At 46.4% G+C, this 23,049-nt stretch overlaps 1 protein-coding gene across 7 annotated transcripts in view; it reads left to right on the plus strand.

The window, feature by feature from the left end:
• TNRC6C (trinucleotide repeat containing adaptor 6C) overlaps window positions 1-22,788 on the plus strand; it is a 288,331-nt gene extending 265,543 nt beyond the window's left edge. For all 7 annotated transcript variants that reach the window (XM_075349542.1, XM_075349541.1, XM_075349540.1 and 4 more), the window contains 7 exons: window positions 716-880; window positions 6,829-7,020; window positions 7,135-7,278; window positions 7,751-7,945; window positions 8,278-8,348; window positions 9,755-9,894; window positions 18,232-22,788. In XM_075349542.1, the coding sequence (XP_075205657.1) occupies window positions 716-880; window positions 6,829-7,020; window positions 7,135-7,278; window positions 7,751-7,945; window positions 8,278-8,348; window positions 9,755-9,894; window positions 18,232-18,592 (1,268 nt within the window). In that variant the 3' untranslated portion in view covers window positions 18,593-22,788. The remainder of the gene's footprint in view (window positions 1-715; window positions 881-6,828; window positions 7,021-7,134; window positions 7,279-7,750; window positions 7,946-8,277; window positions 8,349-9,754; window positions 9,895-18,231) is intronic.
• The last annotated feature ends 261 nt before the right edge of the window (window positions 22,789-23,049 follow it).

Genomic DNA, 23,049 nt, shown 5'->3' on the forward strand with positions numbered 1-23,049 from the left:
GGTCACAGAGATGTGAGTCACCTGTCAGTCACAGGCAGGTAGCGGGCAGGGAATAGGAGGGATTTAAGTGTTGTGCTCATCCACTTGCAACTCATTATCATATAATTTCAACTATAGATGTCTCTAAAAGAGCCAAACTCATTTCTCTAAGGCTAGTTTCACACATCCGGCATTTCACTGGATCCGGCCCACTCCAGTACAGTGTAATACAGTGCAATGGCATCGCGTCAACCTCTGGTCAGATGCTGGCATGTGACCGGAGCTTGCCGCGATACCATTGTACAGTATTACACTGTACTGGAGTGTGCCTGATCCGGCAAAATGCCGGATGTGTGAAACGGGCCTAAGAAAGGTAAAGCTTTACACCATATTAAAGCACCTTTACCTACATGCCATTATTTTGGGGTATAAAATCCTGATGACAGGTTCTCATTAAAACCCCCCAACTGGTTACCGGACACTCCTGTCAGTGGCAATGTTGTTGGCGCTTATTACATATGATGTATACGTTGAATAAAGCAGTATACATTACTCCCTCCTCTGGCCACCACAGGCAGTATTTAATCCTTAAAAATCTTTTATCACTCTGGAAATGGAGAATTCTGTATTAAAAAAAAAATAAATAAAACTATTGCATCCATTATAAAGTCCTCTTAGAAATAAAAATAAAATCGGATTTTGTAGTGTTTAATGTAGAAACGTTCTTTCCTTGCAGTTCCTGGATTAAATCCCACCATGAATGTAAGCAGTATGGACATGACTGGTCTGTCAGTGAAGGATACATCCCAATCTCAGTCTCGTCTGCCTCAATGGACTCACCCTAACTCCATGGATAGCCTGGCAAACTCTTCACCTCTAGACCCTAGCCCTGGCAAGCAAAGTAAGACTAAATACCATACATTCTTTGTATAGATCAGCATTTTTTATAACTGGCTAATTGTTGTTGTAACCTGACAACAGTCCTGAGAAATCATAAACTGTTCTTCATCATGACTGACGTAGAATAACATGACTCTTGCTGACTTGATAATCAGATCATCTCTTTCCATGTAAGACAGATTGCACCAATTTCCTGGAGTCATCACTTAGTATGTGTGCTTTGTCAGTGGTCATGGGGCAGACACATAAGCAAACCTCATTAGAGCTGGTGATACACACGAGAGAGCTGTTGACTGTTTATTCAGCAGACAGATATCTTTACTAACTCCCCCTTACACATTTGTCTGTTTTTTCAATGGGAGAAAGGAGAAAATGGCTGCCATACACCTCTTGTCTACCCTGCATACAAAGGACCAGGCATTGAAAATTAACTGCCACTCCATCATCTGCTGGGGGATACTTGGCAGGCCCCCATACACATCAGACCGTGCCCGAAATGGGGAGGTCATCCATCTGTCATCTAATGTGCATGGGGACCTTAAAGGCAACCTGTCAGTTAGTTTATACTGCCCAGGTCAAGAGCAGCATGGATCTCAGCCTGGCTATATTACTGCAGCCAGGTATGTTTAGAAAAAAACATAGCTTGAAAGCATGAATCGACTTCAGGTGATTGACAGGTCTGTCAGGTATTTGTATGCATATGGGGAAAAAGCTGTCAATCAACTAGAGCAGTGCAGGAAGAAGACAGCTGGGGGCACAGGAATAGACTTAACTTTCTTTGTCGCTCCATTGGGAGACCCAGACAATTGGGTGTATAGCTTCTGCCTCCGGAGGCCACACAAAGTATTACACTTTAAAAAGTGTAACCCCTCCCCTCTGCCTATACACCCTCCCGTGGATCACGGGCTCCTCAGTTTTATGCTTTGTGTGGAAGGAGGCACACATCCACTCATGCATTCTCATATTAGTTATGTCGGTTGGAAGAAAAGAGGGCCCCCACGGGGCCCCCGGCATGTTCCCTTCTCACCCCACTACGTCGGCGGTGTTGTTAAGGTTGAAGTACCCATTGCGGGTACAAAGACTGGAGCCACATGCCGTCTCCTTCACCATCCCTTAGCGGCTCTGGGAGAAGTGGGATCCTAAGCGGTCATCCATTTACTGGGACCGTGCTCCCTCCGCAGCCCCTGTGGGAACCTGCCGGACCGGAGCCTATTCAACCTCAGGGACCGGGCCCTGCAACTCAAAGGTACTCTGTGTCCCCATTGGGGACTGTGCAGGGAGCGCACCTTCTTCCCGGAAACCACGGCAGCTGCTGATTTGAGAAGGCCGGTGGACTTCCGCGCCGACCGTGCCTGCTTGTCGGGCGCGGTCTCAAATTTAGTCCCCGGCTTCATCGCGGCCTAGTCGCAAAAATCCCGCCCCCGGGCTTGCCTGTCAGGGGTAAGGGCGGGATTACCGACCTGACGTCGGATGTGAGGGCCGGAGCATCCTGCATGTTTCCTCCCCCCTCACTGATCACTGTGGGGACCCCAGATTCCCGAACTTTCCTGGCGCCGCCCACGGCTCCACTCCTCCCCTGAGAGCTCCAGCAGCCATTTTTGGCATTCTGCCAGTGGAGGATTCTCAGGAACAGCTCTGCAGCTCCGGGGGACCTAAGGCAGGGAATCTGGAGGACACACTCCGCTTGTTAGCGGTCGGTAAGCCACACCGGTCACCCGGTGCTGGTCCCCCTAGGGTGCCGGAATAGATACGTTTATATATATATATATATATAAACGTATCTGTTCGGTCGGGCTGTATACCCCTTTTTTCCCATATACCCTCAGTGATCACTCTCCTAGGAGACAACAGCATGTCGTCCACAAGGAGCAAAGCTGTTAAGGCACAGGGTTTTTTTGCGGCCTGTACCTCTTGTGGGGCTATGTTACCTGCGGGTTCCACCTACCCTCACTGTGAGCAATGCTCGACCCCTGTTTCGCTTGCTCAGCCGGAGCCTCGGTCACTAGTGGGCCCCTCGGCTCATGTAGACCCCCCTGCTCCCCCTGTCCAGGCGGCAGGGACAGAGTTCGCCTCTTTTGCTGAGAAACTCTCTGAGTCAGTTTCACAATCCATGGCTCAGTCTATGGACAAATGGTCTGCCAAGCTGCTAGAAGCTTTGCAGTCCAGACCGGTCCTTTCACAGGCCCCGGCCCCTGTTGGCTCGTCGCCTCCAGGCCCCTCTCGGTCCGCGCCGCAGCGCGCTCCCAGGTTGGCCCCTAGGTCTCAGGTGGAGGACTCCTGCCCGGACCACAGTCCTAGGCTGGCTAAGCGGGCTCGCTGGGATTATTCCCCGACTTCTTCACGCTGCTCGGGTTCCCAGCTTGAGGACTCTCTGGAGGACGAGGCGGACGTCGTAGCTCAGGGCTCTGACCCTGACGTCGCCCTTAACCTTGATACACCTGAAGGGGACGCCTTAGTGAATGATCTCATCTCGTCCATCAACCAGGTGTTGGATCTCTCTCCCCCGCCTCCTACTGTAGAGGAGTCGGCGTCTCAGCAGGAGAAACACCAGTTTCGGTTCCCCAAACGTACACGCAGTGCGTTTTTCGATCACTCTAACTTCAGAGACGCTGTCCAGAAGCCCAGAGCGGTCCCGGACAAGCGCTTTACTAAGCGCCTTACTGACACGCGTTACCCCTTCCCATCTGAAGTCGTTAAGGGTTGGGCTCACTGTCCCAAGGTGGATCCTCCAGTCTCAAGATTGGCGGCTAGATCCGTGGTATCGGTTGCAGATGGCTCATCACTAAAGGATGCCACTGACAGGCAGATAGAGCTCCTGGTGAAGTCCATCTATGAGGCCACGGGCGAGTCTTTTGCCTCGGCCTTTGCAGCCGTGTGGGCACTCCAAGCTATCTCGGCTTGTCTGGCTGAGATTAATGCTGTCACACGTAATTCTGCTCCGCAAGTTGCGTCTTTGACCTCTCAGGCGTCAGCTTTTTCATCCTACGCCATGAACGCAGTCCTGGACTCTGCTAGCCGTACAGCTGTAGCATCCGCTAACTCTGTGGCAGTCCGCAGGGCCATGTGGCTGCGCGAATGGAAGGCAGACTCTGCCTCCAAGAGGTTCTTAACCGGGTTGCCGTTTTCTGGCGACCGTTTGTTTGGCGAACGATTGGATGAGATTATTAAGGAATCCAAAGGAAAGGACTCCTCCTTACCCCAGTCCAAACCTAAGAGACCTCAGCAACGAAAAATACAATCGAGGTTTCGGTCCTTTCGTCCCTCCGCCAAGCCCCAATCCTCTTCGTCCAGCAGGCCGGAGAAAGGCCAGAGGAACTCCTATGCGTGGCGGTCCAAGTCACGCCCCCAAAAGGCCGCAGGAGGCACTGCCTCCAAGACGGCCTCGTCATGACTCTCGGCCTCATCTAGCCACATCCTCGGTCGGTGGCAGGCTCTCCCGCTTTGGAGACGCCTGGTGGCCACATGTTCAAGACCGATGGGTGAGAGACATTCTGTCTCACGGTTACAGGATAGAGTTCAGCTCTGGTCCTGCGGCTCGTTTCTTCAGAACCTCTCCGCCCCCCGCTCAGGCCGACGCAAGTCCGGGGGATTCTGCAGTGGGTGGAAGCCACAGCCTCCACCATCTCCGCAGTTCACATCCCGGGCGTAGAAAACTGGGAAGCAGATTTTCTCAGTCGCCAGGGCATGGATGCGGGAGAATGGTCTCTGCACCCAGAAGTGTTTCGAGAGATCTGTCGCCGCTGGGGAACGCCGGACGTCGATCTCATGGCGTCACGGCACAACAACAAAGTCCCGGCATTCATGGCACGGTCTCAGGATCACAGAGCTCTGGCGGCGGACGCGTTAGTTCAGGATTGGTCGCAGTTTCGGCTGCCTTATGTGTTTCCTCCTCTGGCGATGCTGCCCAGAGTGTTACGCAAGATCAGGTCCGACTACCGTCGCGCCATTCTCGTCGCTCCAGACTGGCCGAGGCGGTCGTGGTACCCGGATCTGTGGCATCTCACGGTGGGTCAACCGTGGGCACTTCCAGACCGCCCAGACTTGCTGTCACAAGGCCCGTTTTTCCATCTGAATTCTGTGGCCCTCAACCTGACTGTGTGGCCATTGAGTCCTGGCTCCTAGCGTCTTCGGGGTTATCTCAGGATGTCATTGCCACCATGAGACAGGCCAGGAAGCCAACGTCCGCCAAGATCTATTACAGGTCTTGGCAAATCTTCTTATCCTGGTGCTCTGATAACGGTTTTCCTCCATGGCCGTTTGCCTTACCCACTTTCTTTCATTCCTTCAATCCGGAATGGACAAGGGTTTGTCACTCGGCTCTCTCAAGGGCCAAGTATCGGCGCTCTCCGTATTTTTTCAAAAGCGCCTAGCCAGGCTTCCGCAGGTCCACACGTTCCTGCAGGGAGTTTGCCACATAGTCCCACCTTACAAGCGCCCGCTGGAACCCTGGGATCTTAACAGGGTGCTAACGGCTCTTCAGAAACCACCTTTCGAGCCGCTGCGGGATGTCTCTCTATCACGTCTTTCGCAGAAGGTGGCCTTTCTAGTGGCAGTCACATCACTCCGGAGAGTGTCTGAGCTTGCAGCGCTGTCATGCAAAGCCCCCTTCCTGGTGTTTCACCAGGATAAGGTGGTTCTGCGTCCGGTCCCGGAATTTCTCCCGAAGGTGGTATCCCCTTTTCATCTCAATCAGGATATCTCCTTGCCTTCATTTTGCCCTAATCCAATTAACCAATGTGAAAAGGATTTGCACTCTTTGGATCTGGTGAGAGCACTCCGGCTCTACGTGTCTCGCACGGCGCCACTGCGTCGTTCAGATGCGCTCTTTGTCCTTGTCGCTGGCCAGCGTAAGGGTTCGCAGGCTTCCAAGTCAACCTTTGCTCGGTGGATCAAGGAACCGATTCTCGAAGCCTACCGTTCTTCTGGGCTTCCGCTTCCTTCAGGGCTGAAAGCCCATTCTACCAGAGCCGTGGGTGCGTCCTGGGCATTGCGGCACCGGGCTACGGCTCAGCAGGTGTGTCAGGCAGCTACGTGGTCTAGTCTGCACACTTTCACGAAGCACTATCAAGTGCATACCTATGCTTCGGCAGACGCCAGTCTAGGTAGGCGAGTCCTTCAGGCGGCGGTTGCCCACCTGTAAGAGGGGGCCGTTTTCGGCTCTTTTTATTGAGGTATTCTTTTACCCACCCAGGGACTGCTCTTGGACGTCCCAATTGTCTGGGTCTCCCAATGGAGCGACAAAGAAGAAGGGAATTTTGTTTACTTACCGTAAATTCCTTTTCTTCTAGCTCCTATTGGGAGACCCAGCACCCGCCCCTGTTCCCTTCGGGCTGGTTGTTCTTTTGTGTACACATGTTGTTCATGTTGATTTGTTCTTTTGGTTCATGGTTTTCAGTTCTCCGAACATCCTTCGGATTGAATTTACCCTAGACCAATTTATAAGTTTTCTCCTTCCTGCTTTTGCACCAAAACAGAGGATCCACGGGAGGGTGTATAGGCAGAGGGGAGGGGTTACACTTTTTTTAAAGTGTAATACTTTGTGTGGCCTCCGGAGGCAGAAGCTATACACCCAATTGTCTGGGTCTCCCAATAGGAGCTAGAAGAAAAGGAATTTACGGTAAGTAAACAAAATTCCCTTCATTTCAGTGCCACCCTGGTCTGGCTACTCCGAGAATGTGGCTGCAACGGACTCGTGATATTTAACCTTATGTTTCCCAGCTAGAGCTTTAAACTTTTTTTTCTGAAACACTTCGGTAGCAGTGTGCAGCCGGGCTCGCATTCATGGTCCCCAATGTTTGAGTAGGTTGGATGAACTGACATGTTCCATTTAAGACTGTTCATTCCAGACTAAGTAAATTCCAGCATACATGAACATGCATAATAATGTTTTAATACATCTTATATATTGTATGCAAGTCTGGTTTCACTACCCCTTGTTTTACTAATCAGGCAGTCTGCCCGGAAACCTAAGCATTGGGCCTCCTGTAAAGCCATCTATGGAGGACTCCTACAGCCGGTATGATCTTCTCCCAAGCAGTGAATCGCCAACAAGTCCTCCAGTTGCTGTTCCTGATAGTTGGTCACGTGCCAAATCTGAAAATGAAAAAATATCAAATGGATCCAGCATTAACTGGCCTCCTGGTGGGTACCTAGAGCCACAAAATGCCAGTTTAGAGCAATGTGATGAAGTTGAATATGTCAATGAAACCTCAGTACAAGGTGACTTAATGTAAGATGAAATATTTGTTTCTGTAGAATTTCATCCGGGAGTGCCTTGGAAAGGACTGCAAAATATTGACCCCGAGAACGATCCCGATGTGACACCAGGAAGTGTCCCTACTGGACCCACCATAAACACCACAATCCAGGATGTAAACCGCTATCTGCTGAAGAGTGGAGGTATCACAATTGTTATTTACTAATATTCGACACAGACAGAGCTGCTCAGCTATAACTGCGGATTTAAAGGGTTATTTCCATCTCAAAGATCCTATCCCAAAATGTAGTAGGTGTAATAGTAATAATATTCGCAAATACCTCGAGATAGAAATGTAGTATAGTTCTGATATATAGCTGTCTGTTTTCTCATTTGTAGGTAATTGCAGCTTAGGTATCCATGGTTACGACCAAGTAACGGTCACTATGAGTGGACGTAACCACGGATACCTAAGCTGCAATGTCCTGCAAGTGAGGTAAGGGACATGGCTATATCAGGAGAAGAGAACTGTACTACATTTGTAATAGGAGATATTTGCTATTATTATTATTATTATTATTACTACGTCTACTACAAATTTGGATAGGATCTTGGTGATGGGAGTACCCCTTTAAGGTCTAAAGCGATTTTTTTTTTTTTTTTATCGTCCCTCAGCAAAACTGTCTGATATAAAGTCCACCTGGTCATCCAGCCCCATTTCCCACACTCAACAGTCCTTGTCTCATGAGTTGTGGAAGGTACCTAGAAACACTACAGCTCCAACAAGACCGCCACCGGGGCTCACCAATGCCAAGCCTTCCTCTGCCTGGGGTTCCAACCAGCTGGGGTGGACCAGCTCGTACTCAACAGGTAGGGCTCCACATCGGTCAGATTTATTGGCTTTGAATTGTCACTCACCATGCATAAAAATACAACTGCTCTACACATTTTATAATACAGATCTTTTAATAAAAAAAGTGGTATACACACCAAGGAGAAATGAGTCTTCACCTGTCCACATTTTTACTATGAAGATCTTGGTATCTATAAATGATATATACTGTATCTTGCAGCCATCTGAGACCGTACAGCTTTGCCATGTTATCTTTCATGAAGGTTACAGCACTACTGATCATGATTTGGCAATCTGGTAAGTCAAATTGGTGAGGCTTTACTAAAGACGTCCATATTACTTGTTATAGGTTCAACTTGGAGCACAGACAGTTCGGGAAGAACTAGTAGCTGGCTGGTCCTACGCAATCTTACACCACAGGTACGGAGATGCTACAGATTACATTGTGATTAGGGTAGTAAAATGGTGATGGAATAAATCCGGTATGTGTGAGTATGTACTCTACCATTGGAGGTGTGGTTTACAGTCAGTCACATCAGAATATTCAGTGTCCTGACAATCAAAATGCCCTTTCTACTGAAATCCTTAAGAATTGCAAAGGTCTTTCCGTTCTTCCATGTGTTTCCGTATGTCTGGATCATATGCAGCCTTGAAGGAGTGTGATGGGGCTTTTTTTTCCCCCAATCCTTTATTTTGAATTCAGGAGAAAAGCCTCCATATAAGATCCGAGGCACAAGGATATTGTTTGGACCCATACCGCGCTAAAGTTATTGCAGTTTGGATCTGAATCACATGGGTGCAAGCAACGTAGTCTCCATCACACAACTACTGTATATCCTACAGCCATACTTGAACCTTGTAATGTGGAAGTACCAATACTGTAACAAAAATAATCATAAGGCTAAAACTGATACTTAGGCCATGTGCACACACTGCATTTTTTTCATGCATTTTTGTGTGCATGCCTAACTATCCTTATGCCAGCAAAGTCAATGACAATTCTGAAGTGTTGTGCACTTTGCTTATTTTTACCTAACAGATAATATTCTGCAACATGTCACTTCTTTTGTCTGCGTTTTTTTTCACTCCTTCCACACATAGACTTCATTATGAAAAACGCAAAGCAAAAACATACCAAAAACATGTCAAAAACGCATCTCGTTTTTGGTGCGTTTTTCTGCCAAAATATGCAGATTTGGTGCAGATATGTCTGCAATAAAATAGTGTGCACTCATAGCCTTACAGCTATAGTTTTTCAAGGTAAAATCACGTCAGGAAAGCACCAGTGGTAATTTTCCACAAGCCACTTCACTGGTGTCTTTGCAGTCTGTGGCAGCTCTGCTCTATACTTTCAAGTGCATAGACTAAATGGCTTTCAACCAAAGAATGAACACGTTACTACTTTTAGCCTCTACAAGATTTCCAAGCACTGGAAAAAAGTGACACATGGAATCGGAACAGCAATGACATTTTGACTTTGCTGTGCATTTTGTACATTTTTTTTGTTCTGCTTTCTCAGGTGGATTCCATGTGGAATTTTCCTGAAAAGATACATGCATATACCCTTAGGGTATGTTCACACTGAGCTTTTTTTTTCAGGAGCAAAATTATGAGTTTGATTAGGGAGTTGGAATGATTGATTAGAGAGTTTCTCTTCTAGAAAGTCAGCAAAATAGCTTAGCCTGAACAAACCCTTAATATGGTCTTCATCCTGCAGTCACAAGAATACTTGCAGTGTCTCTCTAATCGTTGTGTAATACAGAAACAGTATTAGTTGTTCCAAGTTTAGTATTCTATGAAACTGATGATGCTCTCTTATGGAACAGATTGATGGTTCTACGCTGAGGACGCTGTGTCTGCAGCATGGCCCTCTAATAACATTCCATCTGAACCTTACTCAAGGCAATGCCGTGGTCAGGTACAGCTCAAAGGAGGAAGCTGCAAAAGCCCAAAAGTCCCTACATATGTAAGTGTATGATGATGATGACTACTTTCAGTCAGTACTAATGATTGCTTGTTATTTCGTTGTTCTAAGCTATAGGCTGTGTTCACACGTTGTGTCCGCATTAATGTTCTCAGCCACAATCACAATTTTCTAAGATCAACTTTTATTTTGTGATAAAATCCGTCCTTAAACTAAAATGAAATGATTCATTCCAATGGCACAGAATTTAAGTGTGGATTTGATCTGTCCCTTCCTTCTGTAACTATGCCTGTGCTTTATGCATTGACCTATTCAGCCTAAAATAGGTGTCTAATTCGCATTGAAATTGCTTCAAAATTTAGCCTGAAAACTTGAAATTGAAAAATGTGAACACTGCCTTAGAGAGCTGACCATCGTTGTTTGATTTTCAGTATAGCAAATCTGATTACATTTTACTTTCACTTTAACTTAATCCCTTAAGGATTCGGCGATTTTTCATCTTTACGCTTTCATTTTTTTCTCCCAAGAGCCTTAACTTTTTCATTTTTCTAACTTTGTAGCCGTGTGGGACTTTTTTTTTTTTTTTTTAGTGGGATGAGTTGTACTTTTGAATGACACCATTCATTTTATCATGTGATGTAATGGTAAGGGGGGGGGATTCCAAGTGCAGCGAAATAGCAAAAAAATTGAAATCCTGCAATTATTTAGTTTTGTTTTTTGTTTTACCATAAAACCGACCTGGCATTATGATTCTGCTGGTCAGTATGATTACATAGATGCCGAACATATATAGTTTTTTTTTTTTGTTTAAGTGGTGAAAAACAAATTCAAAAATTTTGGGAACAAAAAAAATCTTGATTTGTATTGCAAATTTCCAAGAGTCGCAACGTTTTCAATTTTTGGGATATGGAGCTGTGTGGTGACTTGTTCTTTACACCCAGAGCTGCTGTTTTTAGTGACATAAATTAAGGGTATGTACGATGTTTTGATCACCTGTTACATTGCTTTCTGTTGTTGCGGCAGCCGAAGAACTACAATTCCGTTTTTTGTTTTTTTTTCCCTCATTACACTGTTTACCAAGTGGATTAATTTATTTTATATTTTCCTAGACCAGACTTCTACGGATACAGCGATATTTATATTTGTTTTGATTTGTTTGCTTTTTTTTTTTTTTAAATATTCTGTAAAACTTTTCTTTGTACTATATTTAATAGTCTCCTTAGGAGACTTGCACCTGAATAGTTTGGTCACTTGTCCTACTACATACAGCAATGCCATAGCATTACTGTATGTTGAAGAAATCTGTTTCCTGTAAATGCACGACACGGGCTGGCTTTCATGACAAGACATTTGCTTTCCACGATCGCGGACGCACCATTGAGAGGTCAGAACAGTGCGCTGCCATTGCCAGTGGGAGTGAAATGGCGCTGTCAGAGATTGACAGCGGCATGTAATCAGTTAACAGTCACTGGCGAATGATTCATCCGTCATTTGCAAAGAAAGATGCGCGGGCTCAGCGTGCAAGCCTGCATCAAAGGCGCAGAGACGATTCATGACGTAGATTGCTCACCATGGGTCATTAAGGAGTTCTCCAGGAATGTAATAAAGTGGCCCTCATTCAAGCGTCCTAGTGATATGTCAGAACATGTTGAAGTTAGGTTTTCGAAAATGTGTTTCTTCTATGTCTCAACTGACAGAGGAACTGCAACATAAACACACATACTGGAATTGTTGGAAATTTGCTGTGACATCAGAAGAAATAAATCTTCTCAGCTGACTGGTCACAAATGATTTGTTTTGTTTTCCCCAGTCCTCGAAGATTTATTTCTACTGATATTACAGCTTTTCTTACAGAGGTATGTGTGTTTCTGATACAGTCCTTCTGTCAGTTGAAACCAAGGTCACCGGAGCGGTGTATCTTCTGAGTGCAGCTTGTCCTAACATGTGGCTGAGACCGGCTGCTGTTTGATTTACTTGATGGATGCAGTTTTATTACATTCTTGGAGAACTTAAGTGTAACTGTCGTTTCAAGAGAACTTGTAGCATAATGTCTGTGTCTGCCTCTAGCTCCTCATTTCCCCTCCTCGCTATATTGTGCATGCAACTGCCATCTCCTAGCTCAGTAATGTGAAAGTGTCTTCCCTCAATGAATTGTGAATGATGGATCAGTCCAGGAGGCGAAAGAAGCAGATTTCTTCAGCGCTCTATTGGGAGACCCAGACGATTGGGGTATAGCTACTGCCCTCTGGAGGCCACACAAAGCACTACACCAAAAGTGCAAGGCCCCTCCCCCTCTGGCTATACCCCCCGTGGTATCACGGGTTCTCCAGTTTTAGCTTTGTGTGCGAAGGAGGTCAGACATTCCATGCATAGCTCCACAGATTTTAGTCAGCAGTAGCTGCTGACTATTTCGGATGGAAGAAAAGAGGACACATATAGTGTCCCCAGCATGCTCCCTTCTCACCCCTGGATGGTGTTGTAAGGTTGAGGTACCTATTGCTGGTACAGGGCTGGAGCCTGACATGCTGTTTTCCTTCCACATCCCCTTGTAGGGCTCTGTGGAAGTGGGATCCTGCCGGCCTCTCAGCTCTGACGCCGGGCTCCATCCACAGACCCATTAGACCCTGATGGATTCGGAGCAGGAGTACGATCAGGGACAGGCCCTGCATCATACAGGTACTCTGTGTCCCCGGCAGGCACAGACACACTCCGGGCTGGCTGGGTGTTGTAGTGCGCCGGGGACCGCAATGTGGAGTTGGTGTCCCTACAGATTACTGGGGGACTTTTTTGTGTATGGGAACGCAGCGCCGACCCCCTCTGGACCGGGCGGCGCTGCTGTGACTTGTGGTGCGGCGGGGATCCGCCGTCCGCGCTTTTACGGCGGCGGCGGTTATAAATTTAGTCCCCGGCTTTTTGGGCCTAGGACGCCGGCAGCTCCGATTCGTTCCCGCCCCCACCCTGTCATTCAGGGTAGGGGAGAGACGCTGTTCGCTAGCAGCGACGAGGGCTGGAGCCTGATTTACATGCTCCAGCCCTCTCACTTGGCACAGAGGGAAGCAGGCTTCCCGCTCTTGGCCAGGAACGCCCAGGGCCCGCCCCCCTTCCTCTCTCGAGACGCCGGCAGCCATTACATGCATGCCTGGCTGGAGGAAGGACGCAAGGCTCTGGGAGACCTGGACTAGGGGCTATCTGGCGACCACACACCCGCTTTTTTAAGCGGGCGGTAAGCGATTTTTCTGTGCTGGTCCCTCTAGTGCCTCACGGTGTATCGGTGTACTGGGTACAGATATATAAATATTGTATTTCTTGCACTGTGAGGTCGCTTCTGGCTGCATATCCCAGATCGCTCTGTGGAAGCAGCAACATGTCATCCTCAAAACGCAAGGCGGCCAAGGCAAAAAGGGCTGTGTATACTGCGTGTGCTGCATGTGGGGCTAATCTACCAGCAGGCTCCGATGACCCCCATTGTGTGCAATGCTCCGACCCGGTGCTGCTTCGCCAGCCGGAGTCAGGAGAGGTAGCGACCCAGGCTGAGACGCTTGTAAGTTCTGCCCCGGTGACAGGGACAGACTTTGCAGTTTTTGCAGATAATATGTCTGTGTCTATGGCAAAAATCCTTGAAACCTTGCAATCTATGCATGGGGCTCAGTCTCTGGGCACGGCGAGGCCTCTGTCCTCAGGTCCCCCTTACTTGGAATGTATCCAGCCCACAGGGGGGTCCCCGGCTTCACAGGCCGAGGATTATGACTCAGATGATGGCCCCAGCCACCCTAAGCGAGCTCGCTGGGAAAGACCCTCGACGTCTTCACACTGCTCAGGGTCTCAGCGCAATCAGTCTCCCTGTGATGTGTCTGATGAGAGTGATCAGGAATCCACTCCTGGAACCCCTCTCAACCTGGATACCCCGGATGGGGATGCCATGGTAAACGACCTTATCTCAGCCATCAATAGGCTGTTGGATATTTCTCCCCCAGCCCCTTCAGCAGAAGAGGCGGCTGCGGAGCAGGAGAAGTTTCGTTTCCTTTATCCCAAGCGTAAATTGAGTGCTTTGTTAGATCACTCTGACTTCAGAGAATCAATCCAGAAGCACGACGCTCACCCAGAAAGGCGTTTCTCTAAACGATCTAAAGATACGCGTTTCCCTTTCCCCCCTGAGGTGGTCAAGCGCTGGACACAGTGTCCAAAGGTAGACCCCCCGATTTCCAAACTTGCAGCTAGATCCATAGTTGCAGTGGAGGATGGCGCTTCACTTAAAGATGCCAATGACAGACAGATGGACCTTTGGTTAAAATCTGTCTATGAAGCTATCGGCGCGTCGTTTGCTCCGGCATTCGCAGCCGTATGGGCACTCCAGGCTATTTCAGCTGGTTTAGCAAACGTGGATGCTATCATGCATCCAGCAGTGCCGCAAGTGGCGCACCTTACCACGCAGATGTCGGCGTTTGCGTCTTACGCTATCAATGCGGTCCTAGAATCTACCAGTCGCACCTCAATGGCGTCCGCCAATTCGGTAGTTTTGCGCAGAGCCTTGTGGTTAAAGGACTGGAAAGCAGATGCTGGTTCCAAAAAATGTTTAACCAGTTTGCCTTTGTCTAGAGATAGACTGTTTGGCGAGCCATTGGCTGACATCATTAAGCAGTCCAAGGGTAAAGACTCCTCTTTACCACAACCCAGAACATCCAAACCTCAGCAGAAAAAGTGGCAGCAGAGGTTTCAGTCCTTTCGAGGTTCGGGCAAGACACCATTTACCTCGTCCAAAGGGACTCAGAGGACGCAAAGAAACTCAGATTCGTGGCGGACTCACACACGCCCCAAGAAAGCAAATGGAGGTACCGCTTCCAAAGCGGCTACCTCATGACTTCCAGCCCCCCCCCTCCGCATCGCCGGTCGGGGGCAGGCTCTCCCGCTTTTCCGGCATTTGGATGTCACAGGTCAAAGACCGGTGGGTGACGGACATTTTGTCTCGCGGGTACAGAATCGAGTTCAATTCTCGTCCTCCAGCTCGGTTCTTCAGAACCTCCCCACATCCAGACCGAGCAGATGCTCTGCTGCAGGCGGTGGATTCCCTAAAAGCGGAAGGAGTGGTGATCCCAGTCCCTCCTCAGGAACAAGGGCAAGGGTTTTACTCCAATCTCTTTGTGGTTCCAAAAAAGGACGGCTCGTTCCGTCCTGTTCTGGACCTAAAACGGCTCAACAAACATGTGCACGCCAGGAGGTTCCGGATGGAAACCCTCCGCTCTGTCATTGCCTCAATGTCCAGAGGAGACTTCCTTGCCTCAATAGACATCAAAGATGCTTATCTCCACGTGCCAATTGCTACAGAACATCAACGTTTTCTACGTTTTGTGATAGGAGACGACCATTTTCAGTTCGTAGCTCTTCCATTTGGTCTGGCGACAGCCCCACGGGTCTTCACCAAGGTCATGGCGGCGGTGGTAGCAGTCTTGCACTCTCAGGGACACTCGGTGATCCCTTACCTAGACGACTTATTGGTCAAAGCTCCCTCTCAGGAGGCATGTCAGCACAGCCTGAATGCTACGCTGGAGACTCTACAGTCTTTCGGATGGATCATCAACTTTCCAAAGTCGATCCTATCACCGACTCAGTCACTAACGTATCTTGGCATGGAGTTTCATACTCTAGCAGCGATAGTGAAGCTGCCGCTGAACAAGCAGCGGTCACTACAGACAGGGGTGCAATCTCTCCTGCAGGGCCAGTTGCATCCCTTGCGGCGTCTCATGCATTTCCTAGGGAAGATGGTGGCAGCCATGGAAGCAGTTCCCTTTGCGCAGTTTCATCTGCGCCCACTTCAATGGGACATTCTCCGCCAATGGGACGGGAAGTCAACGTCCCTGGACAGGAAAGTCTCGCTTTCCCAGACGGCCAAGGACTCTCTACAATGGTGGCTCCTTCCCACCTCATTATCTCAGGGAAGATCCTTCCTGCCCCCATCCTGGGCAGTAGTCACGACAGATGCGAGTCTGTCGGGGTGGGGAGCAGTGTTTCTCCACCACAGGGCTCAGGGGACGTGGACTCCGCAGGAGTCCACCCTTCAGATCAATGTTCTGGAAATCAGAGCAGTGTATCTTGCCCTACTAGCCTTCCAGCAGTGGCTGGAAGGAAAGCAGATCCGAATCCAATCGGACAACTCCACAGCGGTGGCATACATCAACCACCAAGGAGGGACGCGCAGTCGGCAAGCCTTCCAAGAAGTCCGGCGCATTCTAATGTGGGTGGAGGACAGAGCATCCACCATATCCGCGGTTCACATCCCAGGCGTAGAAAACTGGGAAGCAGACTTCCTCAGTCGCCAGGGCATGGACGCAGGGGAATGGTCCCTTCACCCGGACGTGTTTCAGGAAATCTGTCGCCGCTGGGGAGTGCCGGACGTCGACCTAATGGCATCCCGGCACAACAACAAGGTCCCGGCATTCATGGCGAGGTCGCGCGATCAAAGAGCTCTGGCGGCAGACGCCTTGGTTCAAGATTGGTCGCAGTTTCAGCTCCCTTACGTGTTTCCGCCTCTGGCGCTCTTGCCCAGAGTGCTACGCAAGATCAGATCCGAGTGCAGCCGCATCATACTCGTCGCTCCAAACTGGCCGAGGAGGTCGTGGTATCCGGATCTGTGGCATCTCACGATCGGTCGACCGTGGTCACTGCCAGACCGACCAGACTTACTGTCCCAAGGGCCGTTTTTCCATCAGAATTCTGCGGCCCTGAACCTGACTGTGTGGCCATTGAGTCCTGGATCCTAGCATCTGCAGGATTATCTCAAGGAGTGGTTGCCACAATGAGACAAGCTAGAAAGTCGAATTCTGCTAAGATCTACCACAGAACGTGGAAGATTTTCTTATCCTGGTGCTCGGCCCAGGGAGTGTCTCCCTGGCCATTTGCATTACCCAAGTTTCTTTCCTTCCTGCAATCGGGGTTAGAAAAGGGCTTGTCGCTCAGCTCCCTTAAAGGGCAAGTTTCGGCACTATCCGTGTTTTTTCAGAAGCGTCTAGCACGTCTTCCTAAGGTGCGCACGTTCCTGCAGGGGGTCTGTCATATTGTGCCCCCGTACAAGCGACCGTTAGATCCATGGGATCTGAACAGGGTACTAGTTGCTCTCCAGAAGCCGCCCTTCGAGCCTCTGAAGGAAGTTTCCTTTTCTCGGCTGTCGCAGAAAGTGGCGTTTCTTGTTGCGATCACATCGCTTCGGCGAGTGTCTGAGCTGGCAGCTCTGTCATCCAAGGCTCCCTTCCTGGTGTTCCACCAGGACAAGGTGGTGCTGCGCCCCATTCCGGAGTTTCTTCCTAAGGTCGTATCCTCTTTTCATCTTAATCAGGATATTTCCTTGCCTTCTTTTTGCCCTCATCCGGTTCACCGGTATGAAAAGGACTTACGTTTGCTAGATCTGGTGAGAGCACTCAGAATCTACATTTCCCGCACGGCGCCCATACGCCGTGCCGATGCACTTTTCGTCCTTGTCGCTGGTCCGCGCAAGGGGTTGCAGGCTTCTAAAGCCACCCTGGCTCGATGGATCAAAGAACCAATTCTAGAGGCCTACCGTTCTGCGGGGCTTCCGGTTCCTTCAGGGCTAAAAGCCCACTCAACCAGAGCCGTGGGTGCGTCCTGGGCATTACGTCACCAGGCTTCGGCTCAACAGGTGTGCCAGGCAGCTACCTGGTCCAGTCTGCACACTTTCACCAAGCATTATCAGGTGCATACCTATGCTTCGGCGGATGCCAGCTTAGGTAGAAGAGTCCTGCAGGCGGCAGTGACACCCCCGTAGGGGAGGGCTGTTTTGCAGCTCTAACATGAGGTATTTATTTACCCACCCAGGGACAGCTTTTGGACGTCCCAATCGTCTGGGTCTCCCAATAGAGCGCTGAAGAAGAAGGGAATTTTGTTACTTACCGTAAATTCCTTTTCTTCTAGCTCTTATTGGGAGACCCAGCACCCGCCCTGTTGTCCTTCGGGATGTTTTTTTGTTGTTTGCGGGTACACATGTTGTTCATGTTGAACGGTTTTTCAGTTCTCCGATGTTATTCGGAGTTAATTTGTTTAAACCAGTTATTGGCTTCCTCCTTCTTGCTTTGGCACTAAAACTGGAGAACCCGTGATACCACGGGGGGGTATAGCCAGAGGGGGAGGGGCCTTGCACTTTTGGTGTAGTGCTTTGTGTGGCCTCCAGAGGGCAGTAGCTATACCCCAATCGTCTGGGTCTCCCAATAAGAGCTAGAAGAAAAGGAATTTACGGTAAGTAACAAAATTCCCTTCTTCTCTGATATATTACATTAAATATTGCAAAGTTTCTCATTTTCATGTACACTACTAATGTATAAAATAAAGCCACGATTAGTTTAAATGGCTGATTCTGACTTTCTTCTGTTTTAGGTGCGTCCTGAGTAACACTACTATTCTGGCAGAGTTTGCTGGGGAAGAAGAGGTAAATCGCTTCTTGGCACAAGGGCAGTGTTTGCCCCCCACTTCCAGCTGGCAGTCTAACACTGGGAATAGTCAGCCACGAATGGGTGGAGGTGGGGGCTCTCACAACATGGTGCGCAATGACACAGCCCACTGGAATCCTCCTTGTTTAAGCGGCAAGGGAAGCAATGACCTTCTGTGGAGCAGCGTCCCACAGTACTCCAGCAGTTTGTGGGGCCCACCTGGATCAGACGATGCGAGGATCATTCGCAGTCCAACACCTCTCAACACTCTGCTGCCAGGAGACTTGCTGAGTGGAGAATCCATCTGAAGACATGTTGCACTTAGATGCTATGAATTTCTAAATCATCAGCATGAACTGAAAACTTCAAAACAAATAATATCCAGTCCTTTCCAGTCCGAGCTTTGTGAAGACTTCATCTTCTTCAGACCCAAGTCTTCTCTCCATGCAGTATCTTCTCCTTCTCATCCTCTCCACTGCACCCTTGTGAACTGTTCAGAGAAACAGTATGGGAGCATGGGAGGGAAGGGGAAAGGAAGGGTTCAGGAGAAAGGGGAAGGGTTTGTCTCTTAGTGGTCAAGCAATTTTCTTAAGTTTTTAAAGTGTTCAAAGAAGATAAAACACAAAAAAATGATCAACGCTGCTTTTGCTGGGACTTGAAAGTAAGGGCACTTTTCATACGACAGGGCTGGAGAGGGTTGTTTTGAGGGCAGGGGGAATAGTAGGGTGGGATATAGAAGCCTATTTTGAAACAAGCCTTGGTCTTTTATGCACATCAGATGAGGCCCGTAAGTCAGAGGGGCAGAAGCAAGATCTGCATATTCTTGTCGTTCTGTATGAAGTTAATATTGGTACGGAAACAATGGATTGATGGCTCAAGTTTGACATCCCCCCCCCCCTTGGATCTGCCTATGCACATAACCTTTGTCCAGAGCCTTTACTCCTGTTAATTTTTTTTTTCTTTTTATTTTGTTTGATCCCTCTAAAGCTTCATATCAGTCATTAGATATACTTGAATCCAGCAGATCTACTCCATATATTGGATTCTGTCAGGGTTTTGGGCCTCAACTATACTGTTTGTGCAAGTGTCTATGCACTTTCGAAGGGGCACGTCACGTGATTTCCAAGAGGTGACATACAATATAAACGTGTGCACAAGTTCCTTTCTGAAATCCATCCCTCTTTTCTAAATAAATGTTTGCTATTTCCACCCTACTACCCACAATTCTGTGCACAAAAAAATATATATAAGCAGTTCAGGGGGGAAAAGGGTTTTTTTGTTTTTTTTTCTTTTTCCTTTTTGTTTTATTCCTTTTTTTTTTTTTCTTTTTGATTATTGCTTTTAGGTCAGTTTTTAAATAGATTTATCTTGTACTTATATACTTTTATCTTCACCTTTTGACTTTGCACTGAAATTTTCAAAAGCCGCATTCAGACCTTGCGGTCAACCAATTGGTTAAAAATATGTGATCTCGTATATGTATATTATATATATACATGTATCTATGTATATATAAAGTATATCTTTATACACCCACATATATAGTCGCTAAGAGTGTGGAAAGAAGGACAGAGTTAACACGTATCTATGTTTACTCAAGGACTTATTTTTAAGAAAACAAAAAAAAAAGTTAAAAAAAAAATATGAAATTGCCGTGTGCTTATCTCTGAAGAAAAACTCACAAACATTTGTCTACCTTTCCAATGATTCATCTTTGGGGAATAATGCATATTTATGGACTCTTATATCTATTTGGGGTACTTGCTTTGGCACTTGGACTTACAAACTGGAGCAGCCGCCATAAGCCGGTCCCTGAAAGGAACACTGCAGAATGCAGGTTTTGAACTGCGTCAAAATGCAGAAGCCTCTCCTGGCTCTAACCTGTTTACAAAACTCTTCGTTTTATGTTACTCTGTGTTTTCTGCTTTTCTCCAAAAAACAAGTACAACTTAAAAAAAAAAAAAAAAATGAAAAAAAAGTAAAATCCAAAAAAATTACAGAAGAAGAAAAAAAAAAACTTCCATTGAATTTCAAAACTCTATTTTCAAATAGCTATTCCTTTACATCTCGGGGAAAGTACCAGTGTTTTATTAAAGAAAAAAAAAGAATAACTTTAGCCATTGCTGTGCATTTTTTTTTCCCTTTTTATATTTTACATTTTTGTCAATTTTTTTTTCTTTCCTGTTGGTGAACGAAAGTAAAAAGAAAAAAAAACCTTTTTTTTTTTTTTTTTTTGATCACTATCTTGCACATCGTGGATATCTTTCTCAGGAAAATGACATTTCCAGAGGAGTAGAACACCACAAAAAACCATTTCATTGTATTTTTAAGAAAAAGGAGAAAAAAAAAAAAAAAAGATTTACAACAAAAAATAATAAAAAAAAAAGATTAAATAACAAAAGAAAATGTTGAAAAAAAAAAATAAAAGAAAAATAGATTACCCAGCTTCAAGCACTGAAAATATAGGGGGGAAAGAACTGATGAATATGTATAAGAGGAAGGCAAACAATCCCTGTTTGTAGCAGTTACACACTTACCAAATAATGGACTCGAAATGTTTCAAGAGTGCTTTATATGTTTAAATACTGCTTTATGTTGAATTAAACAAAAAAACGGTGATTTTCTTGGCTTTTTAAATTAGAAAAAAAAAGAACTGATAAAAAGTCCTTTATTACAAACACAGCCTGTAATGTAAGGGAGGCCGCACCTTTCCGGTTTCATGTTTATTTTGGGGGGGTCCATTTAGGTGTTATTGAAAGAACAGGATGGACTATGAGCAATAGGCTTTAATTGAGTTTTATGAAATGTATGGTTTGGATCTCTGCAATGGCTGGTGCCATCTCTTATTTGCTAAAACGGCCCATGAATTGTTTTGCCTTGTGGGTCGTTTCAACAGGGTTGGTGTTAAATGCGTTCAGTACCAGCTGGGCCTCCATCCCTTGGGGTACTGGAGCGGTTTATAGGATCCTGATCTATGCACAAGCCAAGTTTGAGACAGAACTACCATTTTTATTTTTTACTGTACTAGATTTTTAATCTGAACTAATTTGTCCTGTGCAAATATTAAACGTCCCTTTCTCACCCTTCTGGCAAAGCAGATGGGGGAAAATGACTTCAGACAGTACAACCTGTGTATTGTAACCCCATTTTACGTGTGTTGAGGGTTCATCAGTAATATTGTATGTGTTACTCCATAATGCTACCTCTGTCTGCCATACACCGCCCATAGACTGGCGGAGGAACAGACTGTGACATGGGAGGCTGCTTCCTCTCTCATCGTACTTCACACTTAGAATTTGTCTGTTACAGGCACTGGGACAATCCTTAAAATTGTGGCACTCCAAATGGGTCATTCATTTAGAGTTTAGGTGTTTTGCTTTTTTTTTTTTTTTATATTTTTTTTTAAGTCTATGTGCATTATGTTGCTGATCTCTCCAGCGCTTTATTGTGCTTTTTTTTTTATTTTTATTTTTATTTTATTTTTATTTTTTTTTCAATGTACAAGACAAAAGAAGGTTACATGGTTTACAAAGAAGGCCAGATGAGTGTCTGACAAGACTTCTTTCTGTGAAGAATGTGTTTGTTTCACTCTTTTCTGTTGGATGCAATATCGTCCCAAAGATTTTAAAGCGAAAAAAAAAACCGGGAAAAAGTTTTTACTGCCCTTTATCTCTAGCTGCAAAAGGGTTAATTGTTAATACACAAGTTCTACTGTACTAGCAAGACAGGTTGTATGATGTAGGCACACAGCAGGAAAGTGCATGACGCTATTGATTGTGTACAAGCAAATGTTAACTGTTCCCTGTGTGTGACATCTGCAGTTTCCTCTGTATTTGTCTGCAGGAATTCTGTACAAAATATTTTTTTTTTTTTTTTTTATGCCTAACCACTTTTCTGCCAGTGTGAAAACAACAGAGTGCACTACTAATGTATTATAATGTGCCCCTTCCCTGACAGAAAAGAGGTTAAAAAGCACTTTTTGTCATTTATTGTACTGTGGGGAGTTTAATTAGAAAAAATAAAAACGTAATGCAAAAATGCCACTACACAGTGGTTCTCCCTCCAGAAGGGTACCACCATCGCCTGGAACTCTCCACATTAGAAGCCCACCGAGCATTGATCTTACTCAATATCTGACTGGGGGAGAGGTCTGTGTGCAGAAACACAAGGCATTTGAACATTTCTTCCATGTGAAAAGAGTTCTATAAATATATATAAAAGAATATACAATATATAATATTGAAGGACACACGAATCTCTCCAAATATGTTACTGAATTTAAAATGGAAAAAAAAAGTGTAATTTTTTTTTCTTTTATGTTTGGGTCTTACAATGTCTGTAACTGATATTTTAAGGACGAAGACGTTTGTGGCTTATTAATGTTTCATTATTTTTTTTTCTCTCCTAGAATGTGTTTGTTAATGAATTGCACCAAAAGATGCTTTCAAAAATGTTGAAGCTTCTTAAAAAAACTTAATAAACTGCAGTTTTGTTTGTTTTGGGGGTTTTGCTTGGTTGTGATTAACTTGTGTGCATCACAAAGAGTCCTGGCATTTATTCTTGCCCAGATTATTATTTAAGTTTGTGAGGCGTGCAGGAGGAATCCTATGAAGAAGAGCACAATGTATTTAGATTTTAATTAACTAAATTGGACAAATTTTCAGGTTGGAAAATTCAGTACTGTCACTTCATAACTATCATTAACCGGCCAAAGAGACAACCCTTTCAATTAATGCACTTGGGCATTTCAACAGAAAAGGTTTTT

Source organism: Anomaloglossus baeobatrachus, chromosome 5, assembly GCF_048569485.1.
Source record: "Anomaloglossus baeobatrachus isolate aAnoBae1 chromosome 5, aAnoBae1.hap1, whole genome shotgun sequence".
Lineage (NCBI taxonomy): Eukaryota > Metazoa > Chordata > Amphibia > Anura > Aromobatidae > Anomaloglossus > Anomaloglossus baeobatrachus.